Raw genomic sequence first — 27,823 nt, 5'->3', positions numbered from 1 at the left:
CATTCCCTCATGCATTGCACAGGCCTGAAGGGGACACCCCCATGTGAGGGCACACACATGGAGAGGCACACAAAGGAATATTACAGAATTATAGCCTTGGAATCATACAGAGGTCCCAGACTGTGGACCCTTACAATCTTAGAATATTTAAATCTTTTTTTTTCTTTGACTGTGGGGATTGAACTCAGGGTCTGGGTGCTATCCCTGAACTCTTTTGTTCAAGGCTATCACTCTACCACTTTGAGCCATAGCTCTGCTTCTGAATATTTACATCTTAAACTACAGTGCTGATAGAAATGTGTATTCTTGGACCTTTGAGTATTGTCTTAAAAAAAAAAGAGGAATGCAGAGCTGGGGATGTGGCTTTGTGGTAGAGTGCTTGCCTAGCATGCATGAAGTCCTGGGTTCAATTCCTCAGTACTACATACACAGAAAAAGCCAGAAGTGGTGCTGTGGCTCCAGTGGTGCTGTGTCTTAAGTGCAGAGAGGTTCAGGGTCAGAGCCCAGGCCCTGAGTTCAAGCCCAAAGACTGTCAAAAAAAAAGTGCAGCATAGAGGACCAACATTAGAAACTATAAACTTTGGTGTCTAATTAGTGACAAGTGAGCATCTTAGATGTTTAAAGACCCACAAACTTGAACCCATACAATCATGCAATGCCTAGAGACATGACACAGGCCAACATTAGAATCTTAAGAGAATAACCATCTAGAACCTTCAAGCTTGATCTACAATCCTAGACCCAACGAACCTAGATTCTTAGGTTAGGCTTTAGAATGTCACATCCTAGAACATTAGATCTTAGAACCATCGATCTTTCTATTCTTAGAGCTTCCAAACAGCAGGTTCTAGAATCTTCGATTCTTAAATCCAGGATGTCATATAAGAGAATCTATGCTTAGAAAGCCTCAGAGACTATAACTGACCATTAGAATCTTAGAACTTGAGGGAAAAAAAAATAAGATCTTTCAGTTACGAGATTTAAACTCAGAGCCTTAAGCCATCAAACATTTTAAATAACTGGCCTTACAGCCTCCATGTTTATAATGATAAAATCTTTAGGATAACTGAATTTAGAATCCAAATATATCCCAAGATTCAGAACTCTAGAAAATCAAGAACAATAAAGCCTTAGGTCCTAGAAGTATCTTGGGACTTTAAAACCTGGAATCTTGGGGCTTTATCAAGAATTTTACAACCAGAAAAATCCAGCAGGGCTGGGAGTTTGGCCTAGTGGTAGAGTGCTTGTCTAGCATGCATGAAGACCCGGGTTCAATTCCTCGGTACCACATGCATAGAAAAAACCCGGAAGTGGTGCTGAGGCTCAAGTGGTAGAGCTCTAGCCTTGAGAAAGTCTAAGGACAGGGCTCAGGCCCTGAGCTCAAGCCCAGGACTGGCAAAAAAAAAAAAAAAATCTAGAGCCACCAAATGTCAGAGCCTTTGGACCAGCGGGCCTTAGAATCTCCATGTCTAGAACCTTCAAAACTTTTAGAATCAGAGACTTTAAAGAATCAACTCTAGACAGACTCCTTAAGCCTTACGATCTAGAATTTTCTAGAATGTGAGACCAGGGGAAGAAGCCTCTGAGAGATTGCAATCTAATGCCCCTTCCTAGCAGGAAGAGGGATGGTAAGGCACAGAAATGGCAAAGCAATCTATCTGGGATGGAGAAGACCAGACCTGGAGTGGGAAGGTAGGGAGGGGATGGGGGAAGGGTCCCCCCAGTGGCAGTGCCTAGCTTGGGTCCTGAGAGGGAGTCCCCCTGGGTAGAGGGTTGTTTTCAGGCGCCATCTTCCTGGCCTGGGTTTGCCGGGGATCTCCTGTCAGCAGGCAGAGGGGGTCCAGGGCTTGTAGAAGGGCAGAGGACGTAGCGTCCAGCAGGATGGATCTCAGCTGCGGTCAGACAGCTACAAGAATCCTTAGGGTCTGGCTGGGCTGGGGGTTCTGCTCCCCCAGCAGCTCCAAGGGCTTCTGGGTGCCCCCCACCCTCATCCATGTTGACGTAGAGGATTTCATCAGGCTCCTGGGCAGGGGGCAGCGCCTTCAGGGTGTTTTCCAAGTCTTCCCGCAGCTCTGAAAAGCTCGGTCGGTCTCTGGGGTTCAGTTCCCAGCACCGGAACATCAAGGCATACCTAGAGAAGGGTGGGAGACCTGAGGTTCAGAAAAGGGAGGTGGACATTCTGGACACTGAGGCACGGAACATCAGAGATTTGAGAGTACCTATGGGAATTCAGGAAGGTCTTTTTTTTTTTTTTTTTAATGGGATCATGGGGCTTGAATTCTGGGCCTGGGTGTTGTCCCTGAGCTCTTCAGCTCAAGTCTACTGCCCTGCCCCCAAGCCAAGCCCCATTTCTCATTTTTCTAGAGGTTAATTGGAGACGAGAGTCTCAGGACCTTATTGCTCAGGCTGGCTTAGAACCTTGATCCTCAGATCTCAGCCTCCTGAGTGGCTGGGATAATGAGCACGAGCCACAGCACCTAGCTCTGAGCAGCGTTTTACAGGGCTCTGAAGCTGTTGGGGCTTTGTGCAGAGACTCAGGGGTGTGAAGTGCACTTTGGGGGTGGGCTAAGGGGCCCTGCAGGTCCTCACAGGCCATCCAGGCAGTCCGAAGGCTGCTTCAGGCGGTTCCCCTGGCGCAGGTAGTCATAAATCTCGCTGTTCTCCACTCCCGGATAGGGGGTTTGGCCTCGTGTGGCAATCTCCCACATCGTCACCCCAAAAGACCACTAGGCAGAACAAAGGGAAGGGAGTAAGAGGGACCTCTGCTGCACAAAGCCATCCCCCAACAGGCAGGCCCACGGGTGCACGCATGATCTGGGCACGTGTTCATGGCTGGTCCTGTGAGATCAGCCTGGTCAGGACATGAGGATGCACACATACCCCCCCCCCCCCAGATCCTGCAGGAAGCACACATTATAGTAGCGTGGCTGTGGGTACCTGCTGCCCGCCCCGCTGCCACCTGGCATGCACGAGTGTGGGGCTGTCTGTCGCAAATGCACAGAAGCTTTGCCACAGCTCTAAGCACACCCAAAGCTAGATCAGAGGGGCCTTGACCTTGACAGCTGGGAGATGCTATAGGTCCCTCCTTCCCACCAGAGCCCACAGACCACATCACTCTTGCTGGTGTAGACTCGGTCTGCTAGACTCTCGATGGCGATCCATTTGACTGGCATTTTGGCAATGCGTCCCTGGCGATAGTAATCTCCATTGTAGATCTTCTTTGAGAGCCCGAAGTCTGCCACACACACGGACATGTTCTCGTTCAGCCTGTCCACACGAGGGAGAGAAGGCATTGACCTCCTCCACCAGGAAGCTGGCCCTGATTCTCACATATCCCTCCTCTTCCCAAATTCACTGTCCTGCTTGGAGTTGGATGGATGTGTGTGTGGAGTGGGGGGGGGGGCTGTCTTCTGTACCCTCACCCCAGTCCCTGAGGAGAACACTTTATTTATTTATTTGCCAGTTCTGGGGCTTGAACTTAGGGCCTGAGCACTGTCCTTGGGCTTTTTTCCTCAAGGTTAGAGCTCTACCATTTGAGCCCTAGCACCACTTCTGGCTTTTTCTGTGTATGTGGTACTGAGGAATCAAAGCCAGGGCTTCATGCATGCTAGGTGAGCACTCTACCACTAGGCCACGATCTGAGTCCCTGCTTTCCTTTTTATTTGTTTGTTTTTTTTCTGTTCAATCACTTGGAGCCACAGCACCACTTCTGTTTTTCTGGTGGGTAACTGGACGTAAGAGTCTCATGAACTTGCCTTCCAGGACTGACTTCAACCAGGATGCTCAGATCTCAGCCTCTGGAGTAGCTAGGATGACAGACACGAGCCACTGGTGCCTGGCTCTTGTCCCTTTTACAATAAGAACATGGATATTGGTTTGCTTTCACTTTTAGCTAGCTTGTAATTCTCCTGAGAATGTTGGGTTTAACTCCTAAGTTTTCTTACTGGGTGCATTGGCTCATGCCTGTAATTCCAGCTACTCCAGGAAGGTGGAGATACAGAGGTTTATAGTTCCAGGCTGGGCCACACAAAAACATAAAAAACGTAAAATAAGGTAATGAGTTACTATTCTCAACCAAGACAGTTCTAGCTATTAGAGAAGCATGAATAGAATCTTGGCTGGCCTAGGCAAAAACACGATATGAGACTCTGAGAAAGAATGAAAAAAAAAAAAAAACAAAACAGAGGGGTTGGGTAGATAGAGTTAAGGGAGAGAAATAGAACAGAATAGGAAAAAATAGAGGGGGAGGGGAGCCAGGCACTGGTGGTTTTCCAGGAGGTTGAGATCTGAGGATCTCAGTTCAAAGGCAGCCCTTGCAGAATGTCAGCAAAACATACTCACATACAGTTCCTGGCAGCCAGGTCTCGGTGTATGAATCTCTTGGTACTCAGGTATTCCATGCCACTGGCGATGTCTGCCATGAATTTCACCAACATTTGAGTGGGCAAGAACTGGGGGAGGGGACAAAGCCAGGGGGAGGAGGCATCAGCAGATTCCCTTCTTGGGCAAGTATTGTTCTGCCTGTCATATCCTGGCTTTGCCATGAAATCCAACTGCTTTCTGTAGCCAACAAGTTTTTGTTGTTGTTGTTTTGCCTGTTATGGGGTTTGAACTCAGGGTGCATTCCCTGAACTCTTTTATCCAAGGCTAGCGTTCTACCATAGGAGCCACAGTGCTACTTGCGGTTTTCTGGTGGTTTATTGGAGATAAGAGTCTCACAGACTTGCCTGCCCCAGCTGACCTCAAAACTGGATCCTCAGATCGCAGCCTCCTGAATAGCTAGAATGACAGGCGTGAGCCACCGGGTGCCTGGGACCCCACAAGATTTTACACAATACAATCCTGTCTCTCTCTGTCACTGGATCAACTCCAAGGGGCTCCATTTTGGGTCTTTAGACAAGCCGGCCTTGACTCCCACATTCTGTGACTTGATGGAGATTCTTCCAGCCTGTATTTCTGGATGTCCTCAGCAGAAAACTCCCCCCCCTGTCCCCCCCATTCCTCCTTCACAATCTCTAAGCCTAGAGTCTCCCAGCACTGTTATCTTCAGTCAGATTTCCTTTCTAGCGCTTCAGCTGTGGAGTTTACATATTTGTTAATATGCTTTTGATTTCCCAGTCCCCTCCCAGGAAGCCTTACACCAAGAAAGCAAGTTCAAGGTCATGGTGACCTTCACTGTGTGTTGGATACCTGATAGATGCTCAATCAATAACTTGCATACAGGATAAGAAATGTCCCCTCACCACTGGCTGGTCCCCAAGCCGGGAATAAAGGAGGAAACTGTGCAAATCGCCATGTTTCATAAAAGGTAAGATGACCACGGGTTCCGGAAAGCCCTCTCGTTCTGAGCCCTGGAAACAGACCCCTGAGGGCCCACCCCCAACAACCAAGCAGTGGGGTCAGTCCAGCTGGGAAGAAGGGGAGCTCAGCCCCCTCTTCCCACCCCCCTCAAATCTAGCTGCTCCATAGTTTTCAGGGACAGAATGAGTAGCCAGGATTGGAAGGCTGAGGCAGTTATTTCCCAGGGACTTTTCCGGAGATTCTCCAGGGAGAGCTATTTTGGGGGAAGGGTCAGAGGTCACATTCCAAGCAGAAAGAGAAGAGGAAGGAGAGTTTGTGGGTCCCCAAGGGTGGGGGAGCAGCAGGGAGCCTGGACGTTTGATGGGTCCATTGCTATGGGGGGGGGGGTGTCTGCCTTCTTGTACGGGACTTAATGGGAACGTTTCCGTCCATCCCTCCCTCCCTCTCTCCTCCCCATCTCCCCCTCCCCTCTTCTTACCAATAAGCCTCATGACATTGGGGTGGTCGAATTCCTTCATGCACACAGCTTCACTCAGAAAATCTTCCAGCTCCGACCTGGTGCAAATGGCAACTTGGAGAGAGGAGGGGGAGAGGGGGATAAGGAGATATGGAGGGGATGAGCAGGAAAGTCCCAGAGACTCTTCTCTCCAGTGCACCAGCAAAAAGTCAGAAGTAGAGGTGTGGCTCAAGTGGTAAAGCACCAACCTTGAGTGGAAAAAGCTAAGGGACAGTGCTCAGGCCCTGAGTTCAAGCCCCTATTGCTGTCTTAAAAGCCAATACACAAACCAATAAATGGACGGATGTAGCTCAGTAGTAGAACTCTTGCTAATCTCCTGTTTTGTCCTTAATCTAGTGGTTCTTCAGTCTCTGCCCTGCCAAACTAGCACTGTGCTTATGGGCAATTGAAGTACCTATTTCCTAGCTTGAAACACTGGGGTTCTTTGCAGTTGGCTATTTGTTACCAGCTTTTTTGTTGTTGGTGGTGATGGTGGTGGTTGTGGGGCTTGAGCTCAGGGCCTGGGCACTGTCCTTGGACTTTCTCAAGGCTAGAGCTCTACCACTTGAGCCACAGCACCATGTCTGGCTTTTTTCTACATATGGGATACCGAGGAATTGAACCCGGGTCTTCGTGCATGCTAGGCAAGCACTCTACCACTAGGCCAGACTCCTGGCATTTGTGTTTGTTTTGTTCTCCTGCCTCCCGGGGTGGTATAGGGAAGGGCCCTGGTTGGCCTGTGGAGGTGTGCAGTGGTGAGTACACGCATGCTTAGACTTACTCTTCATCGTCTTCACGGCCACCTTGAGGACGGAGTCATCCTGGTTGAGTTGACCCTCCATCACCGCTCCAAATTCTCCTGTGGAGGGCGAGAGAGGGATACAGCATTGACTTCTGGAGGAGAAGGGGAGGAGCGAAGCATCTCAGGGTTGGGGGGGGGAGGCATGTGTCCCGGGAGGGGGTTCCTCACCTTCTCCCAGAGTCTTCCCCAGAGCCACTTTATGCCGGTCCACCATGACGTCTCGCAACTTCTCCTTCAACTCTTCGCTGATCCCCAGGCTGTTCACTGCAGGGAGGGCAAAGGGAGACACAGCAGTGTTGACTCAGAGAGGTAGGGCCGGGCAGGAAGGATATTTTCATTACTGGGCAGTTTGTTCAAAATCGACCGCTGTATCCACTGTGGCTCATGCCTGTTGTCCTAGCTATTCAGAAGGCTGAGCTCTGAGGATTGCAATTCCAAACTAGCCGGCCAGAAAAGTCTGTGAAAGTTTTATTTCCAATGAATCACCAAAAAAAGTTGGAAAGGGAGCTGTGGATCGAGTAGTAGAGGGCCAGCCTTGAATGAAAAAGTTCAAGGACCCACCAGATCCTCCCCCCCCACACAAAGAAATGAAAAATGCTTGGGGAAGTGCCAATTCATCTCATGTAATCATTATGTATATATTATATACATGTATACACATATCCAGTTATTGCTCTGGACCATGTAAATACGTACAACTGTTCCGTGTCAATTACAAAATAAATATGTCATCCTCTAGAAGACATTTAGGGTTGAAGAGTAGCTCAGTGGTAGTAGGCTTGCCTCAAGATTTTAGGTTCAATTCCAACACACACACACACACACACACACACACACACACACACACACACACACACACACACACTGTGTGTGTGCATGTACGTGAGCACATGGAAGAAGAAAGAAAAGAAAAAGTAGAGAGCCGGGCACAGTGATTCATGGCTGTAATCCTAGTTACTCAGGAGGCTGAGATTTGAGGATCTTGGTTCAAAGCCAGCCCAGGCACTAAAGTCTATGAGACTCATCTTCAATTAGCCACCAGAAAACTGGAAGTGGGTGTTGTGGCTCAAGGGGTAGGGTGGTAGTCTTAAGCTGATAGAGCTCAGGGACAATGTCCAGGCCCAGAGTTCAAGTCCCATGACAGACAAAAAAACAAAAACAACAACAACAAAAGTCAGATATTATATTCAACTAAAATTTTGTTTTCTTTCTTTTTGATATAGGGTCTCATGATTCTCTTGCCCTGGCCTCTTGAAGAACTGAGCATACAGGTGTGTGCCATCACACTAGTAAGACATGTAGGAGAGATGGAATTATTCAGCAAATGGATGCTAGAATTATTTTTCAATGTTTCTTTCTATTGAAGTTTAATCTGCACAAATCATATGTGAGCCCTCAGTGAATTTCATGGCTCCACTGTGAAACGCAAAGACAAAACTCTCACCCAGATCAAGGACAGAATATGATTTGACCTTTGTAAGGCAACTGCTGTATTTTCTTGACCTCTCTTGTGATAGGGATTTTTTTTCTTCCAGTTCTCTTTTCTTTTTCTTTCTTTGTTTTTTTTTTGAAATAGCCTCAGTATGTAGCCTAGAGTGGCCTTGAACTCTTGATCATCCTGCCTTATCCTTCCAAATGCTGGGATTACAGGCGTGTGCTATTATGCTTAATACAAAACAGTAGAATCTGAAACCCAAGATGACAAAAGCCCTTGTTCAGTCAGCCACGGGTGACATCGTCACCAAGGGTCAAGGAGTCTTCAGAAAACTCCTCCGGGTGAGCAGGACACATGAGTGAAGAAAGGGCAGGACATGTTGGTGTTAAGAGCACAGTTTTGGACTCATGGACCCCCTGCTGAGGCCTCAGGGACCTAGGGCATTCAAGGTTCACACTTGGGGAATTGACAGCTATGTATTATTCCGTTCAGTGACTTCAACCTTCCTACTATGTCTTCTTCCTTCTCTTTTTAAATCTCTTTTTCAGCCCTTTCTAAATATTCCCCTCCTGGGGCCCAGGGAAGCCTTTTTGCCAGGTGCTATATTTAGATCTAGCCACATCCCTTTTCTTTTCTAGAAAGTTGAGATTTGACCTCTGAGGACCATCCTTAGCTGGGAAGCTCCAAGATTCTACAAGTGGAAATTTATAGCTGAGCTGGAAACAGGAAGGTTGAGAATTCAAGGCTATCCTAGGCTATGTACAGAGACACTCTCTCTCTCTCTCTCTCTCTCTCTCTCTCTCTCTCTCTCTCTCTCTCTCTCTCTCTCTCTCTCTCTCTCTCTCTCTCTCTGTACCACATACATAGAAAAAAGCCAGAAGTGGTGCTGAGGCTCAAGTGGTAGAGCTAGAGCCTTGAGAAAGTCCAAGGACAGCGCGCAGGCCCTGAGCTCAAGCCCATGACTGGCAAAATAATAATAATAATAATAATAATAATAATAATAATAATAATAATAAAGGCCAGGATCCTATGACTCTGTGCCATTTCCGTTTTCCTAATGGTTCACTGGAGCTAAGAGTCTAATGTAGACTTTCCTATCCACACTGGCTTCAAACCATCATCCTCAGGTCTTAGCCACCTGAGTAGCTAGGATGTCAGGCATGAGCCACCAGCACCCAGCTGATCCTATGATTTTTCAAAACCATAGTGTTGACTGTTGTCATTTTTTTTCTTTTTTTGCCAGTCCTGGGCTTGAGCTCAGGGCCTGAGCACTGTCCTTGGACTTTCTCAAGGCTAGAGCTCTACCACTTGAGCCTCAGCATCACTTCCGGCTTTTTTCTATGTATGTGGTACCGAGGAATCGAACCCGGGTCTTCATGCATGCTAGGCAAGCACTTTAACCACTAGGCCAAACTCCCGGCCCACCTGTTGTCATTTTTTTTCAGGCCAAGATTCTATCCCTCAAACATCCTGCAGTTCCAAGAAGAAGTAGGGTCATGATAGTGGAGTATGTGTTTTAGGCCATGCCTGGTAATGGACACCTATAATCCAAGCACTGGGAAAGGTGAGGGTTATGGAGCATGTGGCAGGCTCTGGGTGTCCATCCCAGCAAGCAGGAGCTCAAACCAAGTCTCCACTTCCTAATCAAACTGCATCACAAGCTGGGTGGCCTCACACAGGTTCCTTAACAACGCCCTGGCTTCCTCATCTGTCGTGCCACTGGACCCGCTGGGTGACGGTCGCAATCAAATGAGGTGATTCGTGTAGAATGCTTAAAGGTGTCTGTCTCATAGCAGGTGCTAGAGCGGGCTACCACACAGCCTCCGTCCTCACCGACATCTCCATCACCACCATCTCCATCTCCTTTCAGCGTTACCATCACCATCATGACACTCTTTTTCATCATCACCATCATCCTCGTGTTTTTCTCCAAATTCTAATGGCTCAGAGTAAGGTTTGGTGTTCATAAGATTTACCGTGTCTAAGATTCTAGAGTCTTAGCCAGGCATGGTGATAGATGCCTGTAATGAGTGCTTGACAGGCTGATGCAACAGAGTCATAAGTTCTAGGTGAGCCTGGGCAACTTAGCGAGGCACTGTCTCAACAACAACAAGAAACAACCCAAAGATGGCTCTCATTCTAGTTTCTAAAGCCATGTATGGTCTCACAACGTCATGGTCTCTAGGGACTGTGGGCCCCAGGCTGGGGCTCCTGCCTCTACGGAAGCCCAGCAGGCTCACTTCTCTCTGCATTTTGCGCCTAGACCAGGGCAAGAAATTGTAGAGTCCACTCACAGATGGCTTCATTGGTCCGTCGACTGTAGGACTTGCGAACACGGTACCTGACTACCAGCTCACCTCTCTCCACTGTGGGCTCGAACACCTCGCTGGGAAGGAATGGAGGTGGGGGATGGGAGGTGACAACAGGAAAGAACCACGGGGAACCCCCTCTGTCCACCATATTGTCCCCCTGGGCCTGCTTACCCTCTCTTCTAGCCCGCTGGCTCTCAGGGGCTCCCCAGCCTCATTCCTATTCTGTGTCACTTCCTGCTCTGCCCCAGCATCCTCATGGCCTCCCTGCCTCCAGCCTCTCCACCCCAGCCCACAGAAGCCTTCCCCACAGCGGCACCCTAACTCACCCATAGCGGGTCTCTTTCTTTCGCCGGTGAACGAAGAACAGGGCCAGGATGAGGACGCAGACAGCAGCCACGATTGCTCCCAGCAGTACATACCACCAGGGCCAGGAAAAGGCTGGAGCTGGGGGTTCACTCACTGTCGGGGGGGGGGGAGTGTATGGGGAACAGGTCATGGCAGAGGTCTGGGACCCAACAGGATGATGTGGGGAGGCAAGAGACGTGGGAGAAGCTGTGGGGTGCACTTGGTGAATGACGGGTGTGTTCTCATATCTGAGAAACGGAGCCAGGCAAGGGCATTGTGGTTCGTGAGTTAGGGTAGAAAGCAGGAGAAACTTGTAGGGTGAGGGAGAGAGGGGCTGGATGGCTGAGTGTGCAGGAGGTGAGTTGATGAGTGTGGAAGAGGTGTGAGCCCAGCTGAAGTAGTGCAGGAGGCATGAGGGTGATAATGAAATGATTGTGCAAGGGGAGTGGGCCTAGGTATGGGAAAAGAGGTGGAGCAGAGAAGGGAAGCCCTGGAGTGTTATGCCTCAAGAGGTAGTGTGGGACTGGGAAGGTGGCTTAGTGGTAGAGTGCTTGCCTAGCATGCATGAAGCCCCAGGTTCGATTCCTCTGTACCACCTACACAGAAAAAGCTGGGGGTGGTATTGTGGCTCAAGTGCTAGAGTGCTAGCCTTGAGCACAGAGAGAACCCAGGCCCTGAGTATAAGCCCCAGGACTGGCAAAAATAAAAAATAAATAAATATATGTACTTAAAGAAAAAGTGATAGTGTTCTCATTGTAAATAAGAAGGCTAGCTGGGTGCTGGCGGCTCACACCTATAATCCTAGCTACTCAGGAGGCTGAGATCTGAAGATTACGGTCTGAAGCCAGCCCAGGCAGGAAAATACCCGGGAGACTCTTATCTCTACCCAAAACCACTAGAAGACTGGAAGTGGAGCTGTAGCTCAAAGTGGGAGTGCTAGCCTTGAGCAGAAGAGCTCGGGGACAGTCCCCAGGCCTGTGTTTGAACCCCATAATGAAAGAAAGGAAACAAGGAAGCTGAATGGGGGTGTCAGGCCTCAGGAAGTTCAAGCTTCAATCCTAACTATTAAAAAAAACAAAAGAGCAAGAGGAGAAGGTATATAATGAAGAGCCCAGGAGCGTGGCTGTGTCACAGAGGTACCTGTGGTGAGCCTTGATAGCTGGGAAAGGATGATAGTAGGAGGGATGTTTGAGGGCCGTTGGGGAAAAAACTGAAAGGGATGGATGCGTGGATACTATCTCTCCATTCATCCATCCACCCATCCATCCTTCTTTCATTTATCTATTCTTCCTTCCTTCTTTCCACATACCCATATTTCCTTTCATCTATCCAGCCCTCCTTCCTGCCTTCCACCCTTCCACCTGCTCATCCCTTCCATCCATCTAGCTAATCACCTTTCCTTCCTTTCTTCCTTCCATCCGATTTTTCTCTCATTTACCCATTTATCTATCTATCCCTTCTATTTACCCATCCATCACCCTCCCTACCTCCATTTATTTGTTCCTTCCACCTTCCCCCACACCTTCTCTTCCACCTATCCACCTACCCATCTATTAAATATGTCCATCCATCCTTCTTTTCTTCCTGTCTTCCTTCCACTGTCCCTTCCTGTCCCTCCCCTCACCCCCCACCCCCCATTGTTGGGCTTGAACTCAGGGCTGTCCCTGAGCTCTTTTGCCCAAGGCTAGTGCTCTATCACTTCAAGCCACTTCCAGGGAACTTTTCTGCCCTGGCTGGCTTTGAACTGTGATCCTTAGATCTCAGCCTCCTGAGTAGCTAGGATGATAGGTGTGAACCATCAGCACCAAACCCACTGTCCTTTCTCCCATCCATCCACCCATCTTCCCTCCCATCCATCCACCTATCCACCAATCTATCCACCCTTTGACCTGCCCACACATCCACTCATCGGTTCATTCTCCATCTACCCATACACCCATCTCCCCAAGGTACCGGGCTATTCCAGATCCCTCCCTTGGGGGGGGCCACACAAACCTAAGAAGAGGCAGGTTAGATGAGTGTGAGAAATGTGTGTGTGTGTGTCTGTGTGTGTGGACTGGCCCCTCGCGGAATGTTGGGGAGGGAGGGAAGTGGAGTGCAGAAGCCCTTACCCAAGTGATGGATTGGCAGTCCGTGCCCTGTGAGGAGAAAGGACAGAGAGGAGAGGCGCTCAGAGAGGGCAAGGCAGGGGCAGGAAGGAGGGAGAAAAGGAGGAAGGGAGAGAGAAAGGGAGGGAGAGAGGGAAGAGGGAGGGAGAATGGGAGATAAAGAGGGAAGGAGGGAGGGAAGGAAAGATGGAGGGAAGGAGGGAGGGAAGGAAAGATGGAGGGAAGGAGGGAGGAGGCTTCCTGCTGGACGCAGGTGCCACGTGTAGGGGTGGTGTCACAGGAGGAAGGCCCACCATGGGCTCAGGAGGGCTTGGGTGTTACCTGGGCGCCAGGGCTCCAGGGGCACCGGGAGGCTCCAGGGCCCATCCCCAGCAGCAGTGTAGGCTGCCACGGACACAGTGAGGTTTGTCACAGGCCCGTCCCCCCGCAGTTCAAGGGTCATTTCTCTCTTTAGTCCCACGTCCATTAGCACCTAGGATCCAAAAGCAGCATCAAGGTAGAAAAGCCCAGGCCTCTAGTTCATGAGCCACACCCTGAGCCTCTGCTCAGGCCTCGCCCCTCACTCCCAGTCTCCCCGCCCCCAGCTCAGGCCCCGCCCCTCATCCCAACCTTCACACCCCATCTGCCTTTCTCTCTGTCTCTCTGGGACAAGGGGACACATGGGGGCAGGGTACAGGAACTGTCTCTGTTCCCTCCTGGTCTTAGCACTGTATGTGATACTGCTCACTTGGTGTGTGTGGAAGAATGGAATTCTTTACTTTCTCCTTTATCTCTCCAATCCCTGCTGAACATCTAAGTTGTTTCTAGCTTTGATAAAACCTTTATCAAGCAGCTGTTGTTGTTGTTTGTCTCTCCTGGGGTTTGAACTCAGTGCCTGGGCACTGTCCTTGGACACTTTGCTCAATCAAGGCTAGAGCCACAGTGCCCCTTCTGGCCTTTTCTGTGTATGTGGTACCGAGGAATCGAACCCGGGTCTTTGTGCATGCTAGGCAAGCACTCTACCACTAGGCCACACTCCTGGCCCTCCAGTGTGTGTGTGTGGGGGGAGGGGGGTCATGGGCCTTAAACTCGACCTGGGCACTGTCCCTGAGCTCTTCAGCTCAAAGCTACCACCCTACCCTTGAGCCAAGCCCCACTTCCCATTTTTCTAGAGGCTAATTAGAGATAAGAGTTCCAGGTTCTTTTGTGCCCGGGCTGGCTTTGAACCTTGATCTTCAGATCTCAGCCTCTTGAGTAGCTAGGATGACAGGCGAGAGCCACCGCACCCAGCTTCTCCAGTGATTCTTAAATACGGATTCCATCATCTCTCCCAGAGTCCCCCATCCCCTCACCCCCCATATTACATAGGCACAGGCCAACTACATCATCTTGACATCTTCTCCCCATCTCCCTCCCCCTCTCCCTTTCCCACCCCAACCCCGTCAGCAGCACCCACCTCAGGGGTGTCCTGGCTGCGATAGGCCAGCCGGTACCCTAACAGGGTACCCTGCAAGGGCACTTTGGGCTCTTGCCAACGCACGAGGGCCTGGCTCCCATTCCGCATGGCGCTAACGTTCTCAGGGGGGCCCAGGGGCACTGGAGGACAAGGAGGAGGGGAAGCTGGCATCCTCATCTCTTCCGGACTCCCCTCCTCCACCCCTGTACCCGGGGGGTGAGGGGAAGTGGGGGCTGTGTGCAAAGGGCACAGTGGGATGCGCCAGAGCTGAGATGTGGGGAGGGATCTGGGGAGAATGCCAGCGGGCATGGCTGAGGCATGGACAGGAGGGACAGGGGAGGCCGCGTGGAGGAAAGGAGTGCAGGGAGACAGTGGGGGTGGCACCGAGACAAGCAGGGTCCAGCAAGGCCCTGGGTGGCAGCTCACAGCTCAGTCTTTCCTACCTCCTTCGGGCGTCTCCGCCGGGTGCCAGTGGGTCCAGGGAGAGGACCCCTGGCTGCTGGCACAAGACACCCGGATGTGGTAAAGGGTGTGGGCATGGAGCTTGCCCAGCCGAAGCTGGTAGGGGGGCACGGATGCCTGCAAGGTGAGGGGCTCTTCCGGAGGCTCGGGCTCGCCCAGCTGGTCGCTCACCACGTCGTCTGACAGCACAGCCTGAAGGGAGAGGGGAGTACTGGGTGCCAGTAGCATGGCACATACCTGCCATCTTGGCTGGCTACTCAAGGAGGCTAAGAGCTGAGGATTGAAGTTTGAAGCCAGTCTGGTCAGGAAAGTCAGAGAGACCCTTAGCTTCAAATGAAGCAGTACAAAGCCAGAAGTAGAGGTACGGCTCAAATGGTAAAGCACCAACCTGGAGAGAAAAAAGACTCAGGCCTTGAGTTTGAGCCCCAGTAATAGCACAGAAGGAAAGAAAGCGGGGTGGGGGGGAGAGAGAGAGAGAGAGAGAGAGAGAGAAAGAAAGAAAGAAAGAGACATAAAAACCGTTGATCTAAAATGAAGAAGGCTCTGATTTGATCTCTAGCACTACAAACAAAAAAAAACCAAATCAAAAATCAGAGACAAAGAGTCAGGTACCCCACCCCCCACCTTTAATCTTAGCCACTCAAGCCTTTGATGCCCAGTTTGATTTCTTTTTTTTTTTTTGCCAGTCCTAGGCTTGAACTGGAGGCCTTGGGCTTTCCTCAAGGCTAGCAGCACTCTACTACGTGAGCCTCAGCACCACTTCTGGCTTTTTTTTTTTTTTCTATGTATGTGGTACCAAGGAATCGAACCCGGGTCTTCATATATGGTAGGAAAACACTCTACCACTAGGCCAAACTCCCAGCCCTGTATTTTGTTTTTGAGATAGGATCTTGCTCTCTTTGCCAAGGTTGGCCTCAAATTCTCCATCTTCCTGCTGTCACCTCTAGAGCAGATGGGATTACAAGTGTGTGTCACCAGGTCTGGCTTTGAAAGTGGGGGCGCTGAGGAATCTGGAGCATACCAGAGGACTGGTGACACTTGGGGACAAGGTCCTCTGAGAGCTCAGGAGGAGGGTGGGCAGCTGGTGGGCGCCAGGGGACAGAGTCAGGCTGTCCCTGAGCCTGCTCCTTGACCCACAGTGGTGACAGCTGGGAAGAGGAACTTCTGCCAGGACAAAGGGGAGGTGGGTGCAGACTGAGGGGGGCGCATCCCTACTCCTACTTCTCCTTTCCCTAAGACAGGCATGACCCCACGACCCACGGGCTCGGGGAAGTGAGCAGGAAATGAGACCTGGAGGGGAAGAGCAGTCACTTCTGCTTTCCTGGGAGACGCTGGATACATAGGGGCAGGGTGTAACTGGCACCTGGCCTGGCATTTAAGATCTCCCAAGTCAGAAAGTTACTGGGGTTTAATCTCAGCTTTGTCCTTCAAACCATGGGCAGGGGAGGGGCAGGCCTTTTTCTTTCTCAGGACCTCAAGATCAACAACCCTAGCTTTTATTTTATTTAAATATATGTATTGCTTGGTTGCAGGGCTTGAACTCTGGACCTGGGAGTTGTTCCTAAGCTCTTTAGCTCAAGGTTAATACCCTACCACGGTGCCAATTCTGGTTTTCTGATGGTTAACTGGAGATAAAAGTCTCTCAAACTTTCCTGCTTTGGCTGGCATAGAATGACAAGCCTTAGATCTCAGCCTCCTGAGTAGCTAGGCTGACAGGTGCGAGCTACTGTGCCCTTATTTATTCATTGCCAGTCCTGGGACTTGAACTCAGGGCCCGTGCACTGTCCATAAGTTCTTTTATTAAAGGGTAGTGCTCTGCCATTTGAGACACAGTGCCACTTCTGCCTTTTTCTGTGTACATGGTGCTGAGGATTGGAACCCAGGGCTTCATGCATGCTAGGCAAGCACTTTACCACTAAGCCACATTCCCAGCCCACCCCTAGTTTTTTTTTTTGCCAGTCCTGGGCTTGAGCTCAGGGCCTGAGCACTGTCCTTGGATTTTCTCAAGGTTAGAGCTCTACCACTTGAGCCTCAGCACTATTTCTGGCTTTTTTCTATGTATGTGGTACCGAGGAATTGAACCCGGGTCTTCGTGCATGTTAGGCAAGCACTTTACCACTAGGCCAAACTCCCGGCCCCCATCCACCCCTAGTTTTTAAAGTTCAAATGATAAATGAAATTGGGTGCCAGTAGCTCAGGTCTGTAATCCTAGCTACTCAAGAAGTTGAGATCTGAGGCTAAAATCTGTGAGACTTCTCTCCACCAAACCAGCAAAAGCTGGAAGTGAAGTTGTGACCCAAGTGGTAGAGGGCCAGTCTTGAGTTAAAAAAAAAAAAAAAAGCTAAGGGAGAGTGCTGAAGCCTTGAGTTCAAGCCCTAGTACTGCCATTACACTCATTTTATAGATGGGATAACTGAGGCCAAGAGAAGTTAAATCCATTGTGCAAGATCATCCAGCTAGCAGGGAGGAGAGCCAGGATTTGAATCCAGGACATCTGGCTCAACTGAAGTATCTAGTGTTGCTTTCTCATAGAGAGGATGGGGGCTTTCGAGTATGGATAAGAGGGAAGACACAGGGTGTGGGGGAGACTATAGTCGGGGAGGTCTCACCTGTAGGGTGCAGTGGGTGAGGGGGTAGATACCACTGAGGCCTGGGGTCCAAGCTACCTCCATCTCCGTGGGCTGGCAGGAAACCACGTGAAGGTCCTGGGGTCGCTGAGGAAGCACTATGGGCAGACAGAGGGACAGAGTAACCCTGGGAGTGGGGGTGGGTGGGGCTATCTTTGATGTCTTCTCATCCTGCCTTGTCTGTGCCCCAAGATCCTCCTCACGCCCCGCCCCCCCAAGTCCCCAAATCCTTTTCTGTCACCTGTGATGATGGCTGTGCGGGACGTGGTGATCCCCTTGGCATTGTGGGCTTCACAGGAGAAGGAAGATGTCTTGTTCAGACCTGGGGAACATGGGATGTGAAGGGCTCGGCAGTCAGGATGAGGGAGCCTCATGGAGGAAACGGGGTGCTTCTGCTTCTGCCTGTAATCCTAGCTACTCAGAAAGCTGAGCTCTGTGGATTGTTATTTGTCAAAAAGCAGTTAGGGCAAACACATCTGAGAGAATCTTTTTTCCAAGGACTGGTGGTAGAGTGCCAAGTGAGAAAAAGCCAGAGGAAAGTGGGAGGCCTTGAGTTCAAGCCCCAGGACTGGCAAAAAATAAAAATAAAAAATAAATAAAAGAGGGGTGGGGAGCTTGGCCTAGTGGTAGAGTGCCTGCCTAGCATACACAAAGCCCTGGGTTCAAATCCTTGGTACCACATACACAGGCGAAGCCAGAAGTGATAGAGCGCTAGCCTTGAAAAAAGCCCAAGGACAGTGCCCAGGCCCTGAGTACAAGCCCTAGGTCTGAAAAAAATATAAATACATACATAAAAGGGAAGCCAGGAGTTTGACCTAGCGGTAGAGTGCTTGCCTAGCATGCACGAAGATGCAGGTTCGATTTCTCTGTACCACATATGTAGAAAAAAGTTAGAAATGGTGCTGTGGCTCAAGTGGTAGAGTGCTAGCCTTGAGAAAGTCCAAGGACAGTGCTCAGGCCCTGGGTTCAAGCCTCAGAGCTGGCCACACACACAAAAAAAGAAAGAAAGGAAAGACATACGTACACTTAATATGAACACAAATGTATTCATACTGGCCCATGCCAACCTTCACAGAGGCACAAACAGAAGGGGTGAACTCACTGGCCCATGTGTGTTGGGTGTATGAAAATTTGCTCATTGATGCCGGGTGCTGGTGGTTCCCTCCTATAATCCCAGCCACGCAGGAGATCTGAGGATTGAGGTTAAAACCCAACCTGAGCAGGAAAGTCTATGCGACTCTTCAGTCAACCACCCAAAGTAGAGTTGTGGCTCAAGCGGTTAGAGTGCCTTGAGCACAAAAGCTCTGGAGCAGCTCAGGACCTGAGTTCAAAACCCAGGACTGGCACAAAAGAAAAGAAAAAAAAAAGTGTTCATTGATGAGCTCCAGTCTATTTCTGTCATGTATGTGGCTTTGTGGTGTTTCTGGGGACATGTGTGCGCGTATGCGTGCACGCACACACACACACACACACACACACACACACACACACACACACACACACACACAGTGCAGCACTGTGTTCAGAACATCAAACCTACAGCCTGATTCAAATCTGGACAAATCTGGATGTACAAGGCCCGGGAGCGCATGGTCTAGGTGTACAAAGCCTGGGCATGTGTGGTGTAAGTGAGTGTGCAGGGCCTGGGCGTGCGTGGTCTGGGTGTGCATGGCCTGTGCGTGCGTGGTCTGTGGGTGCGTGGCCTGTGCGTGCGTGGTCTGCGGGTGCGTGGCCTGTGCGTGTGTGGTCTGTGCATGCGTGGTCTATGCGTGCGTGGTCTGTGCGTGCATGCATGGTCTGTGCATGCGTGGTCTGGGCGTGCGTGGCCTGTGTGTTCATGGTCTATGCGTGCGTGGTCTGTGCATGCATGCATGGTCTGTGCATGCGTGGTCTGGGCGTGCGTGGCCTGTGCGTGCGTGGCCTGGGCGTGGTCTGGGCGTGCATGGCCTGTGCGTGCGTGGCCTGGGCGTGCGTGGTCTGTGCGTGCGTGGCCTGGGCGTGCGTGGTCTGTGCGTGCGTGGCCTGTGCATGCATGGCCTGTGCGTGCGTGGTCTGTGCATGCGTGGTCTGGGCGTGCGTGGTCTGTGCATGCGTGGTCTGGGCGTGCATGGCCTGTGCGCGCGTGGCCTGGGCGTGCGTGGTCTGTGCATGCGTGGTCTGGGCGTGCATGGCCTGTGCGTGCGTGGCCTGTGCGTGCGTGGCCTGTGCATGCGTGGTCTGGGCGTGCATGGCCTGTGCGTGCGTGGTCTGGGCGTGCGTGGTCTAGGGGGCGTGGTCTGTGCGTGCGTGGTCTGGGCGTGCATGGCCTGTGCGTGCGTGGTCTGGGCGTGCGTGGTCTGCGGGTGCGTGGTCTGGGCGTGCGTGGTCTGCGGGTGCACAGTCCTGGTGTGCAAGGGCGTGCGTGGATCTGGTGGAGCTGGTGCTCCTGCACCTGCACGCGGCAGAGGCCCCAGCGCTCGCGCCCGCCCGCCGCGTTCCCAGGCGGCGCCTCCGCGCTCCACTGGGACACAAAGTTTCCTCTCCTCCGTCGTCATCCTCGCCATCTCCTCAGCGGAGGCTGTGGAGCGGGAGGAGGGTGGGGTGGGGGGGGCGCCGGGCCGGGCGGGCGGGCCGGAAGGGGCGGGGGGGGGGGGAGGGCGCCCGATCCCAGCCAAGATCAGGTGCCCGCTGGGCGGAGGGGGGCCCGAGGGGGGCCGCGCGGGGCCCCCACGCTGGCTCCGGGCTCGGGGACACCCCGCCGGCGGCCGGCTGGGGCTCTGGAACCGGTGGTGTTCCAACCGCAGCATTCCTGCCCCGTGTGAGTCACGGCGCCCCCGCACCCTCCTCCCCCCAGGACTTCCGGCCGTCTGTCCAGGACCCCCCCCCCTTTCCCGGGCCCCTGCGGCTGTGCCTGGGTAGGGGCTGGGGGGGGGGAGGCAGCCCGGGACCCTGTCCACTCTCCTGGACCCTCCTGGACCCTGTGGTGGTGGCCTGTCCTCGCCAGATGTGCTTTCCAGATGTGCAAGCCCCCCTCCCCCACTCCCACCCCTCCCTTTGGGTTTCCATGGAATGAGAGGGATGGAAGGAGGACACACCCTGGGTTAGACAGAGGGACAGACTCCCAGCAACTGACAAAATTCCTTCATACAGACACACACAGATGCAGACAGACACATATACAGATAACAGACACACAAACACACAGACACAGACGCGCACATACACGGACATAGACACACACAGATACAGACACACACAGATAACAGACTCAGACATACAAACACAGACACGCACAGATACAGAGACAGACACACACATAGACACAAAGACACACAGGCACATACAGATAACACTCATACAACACACAGATACAGACACAGGCCAGGAGTTTGGCCTAGTGGTAGAGTGCTTGCCTAGCAAGCACAAAGACTGGGATTCAATTCCTCAGTACCACATACATAGAAAAGCTGGAAGTGGTGCTGTGGCTCAAGTGACAAGACTTAGGCCCTGAGTTCAAGCTCCAGGACTGGCAAAAACAAAACAAAACAAAAAGATACAGACACACACAGATAACTATTAGATACACAAACACACAGATACAAAGACACGCAGACACACACATAGACACACAAAGGTACACAGACATACAGATAACAGACTCAGACATACAAACAGACACAGAGACAGGCAGACACACACATAGACACATACAGATAGCAGACTCGGACATACAAACACATACACACATAGTGAGTCACACCCAGGCTGTTACTAGCACAAACGCAAACCCAGATGAGCAGAACTGGCTAAGCTCAGCTCTGTTCTGGTCATAAACAATGACCACATCCAGGAGACATACACACATAACAATATACACAAACACAAATGAGTCAGCATGGGGACAAACCCATACACACAACAGCACACACACATGTGAATAGCAGACATCTAGTAACATGGCACAGGTGGCCACACACATACACACACACAGAGCAAGAAACACACAGAGCAGTCAGGGACTGGTGTCTCATATCTGTAATCCTCGCTACTCAGGAGGCGGAGATCTGGAGGATCACAGTTCAAAGCTAGCTCAGGCAGAAAAATAATGAAAAATAGTCCAGGAGATTCCATCTCTTAAGTAGCAGAAAACTGGGCTGGCTTAGTGGTAGAGTACCCATCATGAGTGGAAAAAAGTGAAGCAGGAGCCAATATACATACAAGGAGACTAGAGAGAAGCAGCAGGTGTTTATAACTGACTTGTGAACCCACTTCTTTCTGTCTTACACACGCGAACACACAAACACACACACACACATACACACATACTGGGATCAAAAACTCCATTGGTGTCAGTGATATGCCAACAGGCTATACAGTGATACCACAACCGGATATGTGCACTCCACAGATACCCATACACACACACACACACACACACACACACACACACACACACACACACGTCACTCCCTTGCCCCTCCTCTTTGTGTGACTCAGGCCTCATTCTTGTCTCTATACTACTACTCACTCAAGCCACAGGTCTGAGTCACCCCTCTAGGGGGTCAGCATGCTTCCCACCCCTTCCCTACAACTCAGGGTCCCCAGAATGCTGAGAATGTGGGCACCTCCCTTCACCTCTAGCCTCTCAACGGCAGTGAGGAAGCAGGTGGGATTCAGCCAACAGCCCTGACAGAGCCAGCCTCAATTGTATGCTTTAGGTTTCTCTTCCCTGGATAATGGGGAGCCCACATGGCAGGTTCCTCACCCGCCCCCACCCCCCAGCTCTGCATTTGACCACTGTGAAGCTCCAAGCAGATGGAGAGTCATCTTGTCACCCTCCCTGCCCTATGACTCTCCCATCTTGGGTCACTCCTCTGTGATTTTCTCTGGCTCTGGCTTTCTCTTCCTTTTGGGGCTGGGTTTGCCCAAAGGAGTGTTTCAGCTGAGGGCATTGGAGGGTAACTGATGGGCCTTTGCATGTGTATGCGGGCAGACGGGGTAGAAGAGGGCACAAATTGTTACGATGTGCTATTGGGTCACAAAAGGGCACAAGGCTCATAAATGTGGGCCACTTGAAAGCACAAAGGAAACCGGAGACAAAGTGTGCTATTCAAAGGGTGAATGGAAGAGACAGACAGACAAACAGAGACACAGACACCTAGTAAGAGAGAGATAGAGATGCTTTGGGCACTGGTGGCTCACGCCTGTCCACCCTAGCTACTCAGCGGCTGAGATGTGAGGATCACGGTTCAAAGCCAGTCCAGGCACAGAAGTCCATGAGACTCTTATCTCCAAAGAACCACCAGAAAACCGGAAGTGATTGCTGAGGCTCAGTGTGGTAGAGTGCTAGCTTTGAGCCCAGCAGCGTTCAAGCCCTACAACTGGAGAGAGAGACAGAGAGACAGAGAGACAGAGGGGGAGAGACAGAGAGACACACAGAGAGAGAAGGTGGAAGGCACACAGGAGACAGAGACAGGCCAGCAGGGCAGAGAGACAGATTCAGTAAATAAAGAGTGCTATCCCTCCCCTCCTCTGCCCTGCCCTTTCCCCTTATCCACTCCTGCTCCGACTCACCTGGAACATACAAGCTGTGCTGGAGGTCATGGCTGCCGACAGGGGTCAGAGGTACAGCATCTTGGAGCCAGAGTAGGTTCACAGGTTCTGGGGGACCCTGGGCCTGGCAGCTCAAGTTGAAAGGGACATTGGCAGCCACAGCCTTGTCTTCAGGCTCCTTCAGGAAGTAAGGCAGGCCTGGGAAGGGAACAAGGGGAGAAGCTGGGGTCTCTTTGAATGAACCCCTGAATGTGGAGTCTCTGACTTGTTCCCCCTCCCCTGACTTTCTGCTTCTAAAGGACATCGGAACATCCTTCAATTTTTTTTTAGATTAATTTTCTTTATTGTTTTGCTTGTGTGGTACGGAGGAATCGAACCCAGGGCCTCATGCATGCTAGGCAAGCTCTCTACCACTAAGCTACATTCTCAGTACTCCTTCAGTGTCTACTCCTACATTACACAATCCTAATTTCTGGTTCTTCCATGCCTGACTTTTAAGATCTGTGAGTGTGTGTGTGTGTGTGTGTGTGTGTGTGTGTGTGTACCCTCATGTGCAGGCCTGTCCTGGGGCTTGGATTCAAGGCCTCCTGAACTCAGGCCTGCCATGAGGCTTAAACTAAGGTCTCCATTTGAGCCGTACCTTCACTTCCAGCTTTTTTTGGGGGGGGGAGGGGGAGCTAGTTAACTGGAGATAAGAGTCTTGAGAATTTATCTGCCCTGATTGGCCTTGAACCAAAAAAAAAAAAAAATCATTATCACAGCCTTCTGAGTGGCTACAATTTACAGGAATAAATTCTATCCTCAAGATACCTGACTTCTTTTGCTTGGTGCTGGTGGCTCACAGCTGACATCCTAGTTACTCAGGAGGCTAAGATCTGTGAATCACAGTTCAAAGCCAGCCCGGGCAGCAAAGAGACTCTGATTCTGAGACTCTTATCACCAATGAACCACTAGAAAACTAGTTAGCAGCGCCTGACTGAAAGTCACAGAGCTCCAACCTTGAACAACAGAGCTCAGGGATAGCACCCAGGCTCTGAGTTCAAGCCCTATGACTGACCAAAAAGAAAACAAGAAAAGAAAGAGATAGTTGACTGAATAATTCAGTTCTCTTTTCTAGAATGTGTGACTCCTCAATATATCAATTGTTAATTAATTAGCTGACAAGTGATTGTTTTATTTATTTAAATTTAAATTTTTTTCTTTTTACATTTTTTAAACTGTTATTACAAAGATGATGTACAGAGGGTTGACAGTTACATGTCAGGCTAAAGAGCAGATTTCTTTTTAGACAGTGTCACCCCTTCTGTCCACAAGGCAAATAACTGAGACACAGACTACGGCTTAAGCCAGTAGCCTCCAACTCCAGATCTTCCTGCCTCCTCAGTTTCCTAAGTGCTGGGATTATAGGTATGTACCATCATGCCCAGCTTTCATCATCTCACTTTATAGATAAGGAAAGCAAGGTTCCCCAGGAGTGGGGAAGGGGAGAAGAGTTAAGCCATGGGCCTGGAGTTTGGCCTAGTGGTAGAATGTTTGCCTAGGGTGCACAAAGCCCTGGGTTCGATTCCTTGGTACCATATATACAGAAAAAGCCTCAAGTGGTACTGTGGCTTAAGTGGTAGAGCACTAGCCTTGAGGAAAGCCCAAGAACACTGCTCGGGCCATGAGGTCAAGCCCCAGGACTGCCCCCCCCTAAAAAAAAAGTGAATCATGTGTCACTGACTTCTAGATGGTTCTCCTTACCACAACCATGCCTGACCCTCTCCCCTCCCAAGAACATGTTGAATGCCTTATCTTTCAGCACCTACAATCCTCCAGACCTGCTCCCCCATAATGATTTTCCCAAGACTGTTAGCATACATGCCCTAGAAAGGCACCCCAAATCCTCCAGTACCCTGTGAGTTCTCAGGACTGTACCCCAGCACTCACCTTCCAGCCCTACGTAGCCAATCTGGGACAGGAAAGTCTGTCCTCCAAGAGTCACCAAACATTGGTATCCTCCTGTGTCTTCAGGCTTCAGGGAGAAGATTCTGGAAGAGAAGAGGGTGATCAGAGAAGTTGAGGCTCTGAGCTGGAGGCTGCAGGGGGGGGCGGTTCATCAGAGCTAAATGAGGGGGGGGAAGGAGGGGGCCGTCTGGTCAGAAAGATCACGGAGAGATATTTTTAGTTCATTTTACAGAAGAAGAAAATGAAACTCAGGGATGTCACCATAAGCGGAAAGGCAGGCTGGGGGTTCCCCCCGCCCCTCCGTGACAGGGTGGCCAGGGACGTGGGATCTGGGCGTGCTGAGGCTGGTCAGGGGCATCTCACACCTGAGTTGGCTGACCACTTTCCAGTCGTCCTCCCAGTCTTCGCCCAGTGGTAACTGGATCTGGGTGCTGTCAGCCATCTGCAGGGTCTGTCCATCCCGAAGCCAGTCCACTTCGGGGGGCTCGCCATGAATGCGGAGCTCACATCGAAGGGTCCCCGTGATTCCCCGGGCCCCTGTGATGTTCCCGGGACTTTGCATAAATGGGTCCTCAGCTTCAGCCCGTGCACCTGTCGAGAAGCAAGCTCAGGAAGGGAAGAAGCTGAAGGGCCCCCCACCACCAAGGGGGGGGCCACCCAAGCCCATCAGGCCCTTGCCAGCCCCCCTCCAAGCTTTTCAGCATACATAGTTGTAGGGTGATCTCAGAGTGCAGGGCGGGAGCAGAGGGTGGGGGCTCCTAAGAGGATGAGAATCTTCCCAGGGGACCAAGGGCCAGTGTCCATCTGTCCTTTGGGATGTAGGGGGGGGGCTCCCATGCCCTGGGGCTGCCTGGCAGGGCTGGCCTCTGCCCTTTGGGTCCAAGACTTTAACGGACTGGGATGGATAGAGGGAAGAAAAGTGACTGGGAGGGAGAGAAAAGGGAGGGAGAGAGAAGGAAGGGAAAGAGAAGGAAGGGAGAGAGAAAGAAGAGAGACACAGAGAGAGACAGAGACAGACAGACAGACAGACAGAGACAGAGACACAAAGAATCAAAAACTGAGAGCCACTCCTTCCCACTTTAGTGAGAAAACAAGTGTTTAGGAGGAGCTGTAAAGACAGTGGCCAGGGGACCCCCCCTAAAACTTCATATCCCACTCCTGCCCTCTGTCTGCCTCGGTTATGTTTTCTTGGATCTCCACATCAGCCTCTCCTAAAGTGAGCCCCCACGTATCCCTCAGCTTCTCCTGTCCATCTGGCTGTCTGTCCATGTCTTCTGTCTCCCCGGCCACCCCCGTCCAGTTTCTGTTTCTTTTCCTCCTGTCCCTCAGTCTTCTTTTTCTCCCCCAATGCCTGTCCTGGTACGTCTGTGTCCTCTGCCTCTCCCTGTCCGTCTCCTCCCTGCCGTTCCCAGAAAATGTCCAAAAGTGTAGCATCTCCAACACCTGCCATCCAGTCCCCACCCTCTTGGCCCCTAGGAGCCCCCATCACTCACCCTCTGGGGCTGCATACCCCCAGCACGACAATGCCAAGCACCAGGCTAACGGAATTCTGCCCATCCTTGGGGCCATTGGCACACGAGATCCAGGCCAAACTTTTTCTTCCGAAACTTGCTGGACGCCTCCCGAGGGAGGGGGTAGGGGGCAGGGCCAGGCTGTTCCCGGCCCTCCCCCCCAAGCTCCGGGCTCCCCGGGGACTTGGCACTGCCCACGCTTGCTTGGCACAGCGGGAGCCCCTCGCCTTGGCTCTGCTTTTCCAACAACCACCTTCCCCCAAGCTTGACCCACTGACTGCCTCCTTCCCTTCCCAGCGCTAGAAGCCTGTGCTGCTGCCTCCCTCTCTTCCTCCCTAGACTTTGGGGCAACCCTTTCCCCGCCCCACACAGTTCCTCCCCCCTTTGCTTCCGCCCACCAGGCTGGAGCCTAAGGGGCCACCTGGACAGCCAAGGGTTAACTCCTGGTGTAGAGGACAAACCCTGTCTTAAAGGAGCCTAGGAAGAAGACTGGAAAAGGGGGACAGCGGGGGCGGGAATCCTGGTGGCTATGTCCCCAGTTTTGGGTCCCCTTAGGGGTGGGTGGGTGAAGTAAAGGCTTTGTGTCTGCCTGTCTGTCTGATCTGGGCGCTGTCCCTCTGTCTTCTTCTTTTGGGTCTGGTAATCAACATTCCGGCAGAACTCCATTCCCTGAAGCTGGTGACGCCTCCCCCTCACGCCTACCCCCCAGCCCAGCCCCCAGCCAGGCCTCCTCTCCTCTTGGCTACTCCCCCTCACACTAATGCACACACACACACACACACACACACACACACACACTGCATAAGGCCAGGACAGGCAGAGGCACGCAGGGGCACCATGCCTGCCCAGGGCCACCCTCAGACAAGCTGGGTCAGGAGCTTACCTCCAGGGAAAGGGGGTGGGGTGGAATCTCAGCAGTGGAAAGCCCGGGTTGGGGTGGCATCATTTGGGGGGACACTCCTTTGGAAGAGGGGTGACATGGATGCTCACCAATGTCAAAACCAGCCCGATGCCGGTGGCTCATGCCAATAAACGGCAGCTATTCAAGAAGGGGGTGAGATCTGAGACTCGAGGTTTGAAGCCAGCCTGGGCAGGAACATCCAAGAGGCTCTTATTCCTAATGAACCACCAAAAGGCCTGAGTGGAGCTGTGGCTTGAGTGGTAGAGCACCAGCTTTGAGTGAAAAACCTCAGGGACAGTGCCTAGGCCCTCAGATCAAGTCCCATGACCAGCACACACACACACACACACACACACACACACACACACACAGAAAGGCCATTCTCACCATGACTCAAGGTGTCCACACACTCTACCTGGCCTCAATGTGACCAGCCATCAGATGGATGGGGTTAGCACAGGCCCTGAATGGCTGGCTAGTGGTGAACAGTGCGGGTCCACGCATGCGCAGTTTCTCTCCACGTATGTGGGGCGCACAGCCCGGATCCACGCATGCGCAGTTTCTCACTTGTGTGTGGGCAGTGCAGTTTGATACCCAAGACTTCCATCT

At 51.6% G+C, this 27,823-nt stretch overlaps 1 protein-coding gene across 3 annotated transcripts; it reads right to left on the bottom strand.

Moving 5' to 3' along the window:
- Nucleotides 1-328: 328 nt before the first annotated feature.
- Axl (AXL receptor tyrosine kinase) lies at nt 329-26,732 on the bottom strand. 3 transcript variants are annotated; one of them, XM_090322612.1, is made up of 20 exons: nt 26,296-26,732; nt 25,168-25,393; nt 24,785-24,885; nt 22,877-23,053; nt 17,565-17,645; nt 17,306-17,421; nt 14,678-14,888; nt 14,235-14,374; nt 13,121-13,271; nt 12,803-12,829; nt 10,673-10,805; nt 10,329-10,420; nt 6,768-6,863; nt 6,579-6,656; nt 5,780-5,872; nt 5,244-5,365; nt 4,342-4,451; nt 3,108-3,267; nt 2,590-2,726; nt 329-2,131 (listed from the first exon to the last, which is right to left on the bottom strand). In XM_090322612.1, the coding sequence occupies exons 1-20, from the start codon at nt 26,369-26,371 to the stop codon at nt 1,780-1,782; spliced, it is 2,679 nt and encodes an 892-aa protein (XP_090178738.1). In that variant the 5' UTR covers nt 26,372-26,732; the 3' UTR covers nt 329-1,779. The 3 variants fall into 3 exon arrangements, with proteins under 3 accessions (XP_090178738.1, XP_090178740.1, XP_090178739.1); XM_090322614.1 differs by lacking the exon at nt 26,296-26,732 and adding an exon at nt 25,509-25,702; XM_090322613.1 differs by lacking the exon at nt 12,803-12,829.
- Nucleotides 26,733-27,823: the final 1,091 nt, after the last annotated feature.

This window comes from Megascapheus bottae, chromosome 31 (assembly GCF_031878675.1).
Source record: "Megascapheus bottae isolate mThoBot1 chromosome 31, mThoBot2.hap1, whole genome shotgun sequence".
In the NCBI taxonomy this organism is placed as follows: Eukaryota; Metazoa; Chordata; class Mammalia; order Rodentia; family Geomyidae; genus Megascapheus; species Megascapheus bottae.
This window is presented reverse-complemented; position numbering and strand designations above follow the sequence as displayed.

Coding starts and splice junctions, on each gene's coding strand:
- Axl (XM_090322612.1), bottom strand. CDS start 26,371: ATGGCCCCAAGGATGGGCAGAATTCCGTTAGCCTGGTGCTTGGCATTG. Junction 17,646..22,876: donor GCACAGCTTGTATGTTCCAG/GTGAGTCGGAGC, acceptor CATGTTCCCCAG/GTCTGAACAAGACATCTTCC. Junction 5,366..5,779: donor CAATGTCATGAGGCTTATTG/GTAAGAAGAGGG, acceptor GTGGGCCCTCAG/GGGTCTGTTTCCAGGGCTCA.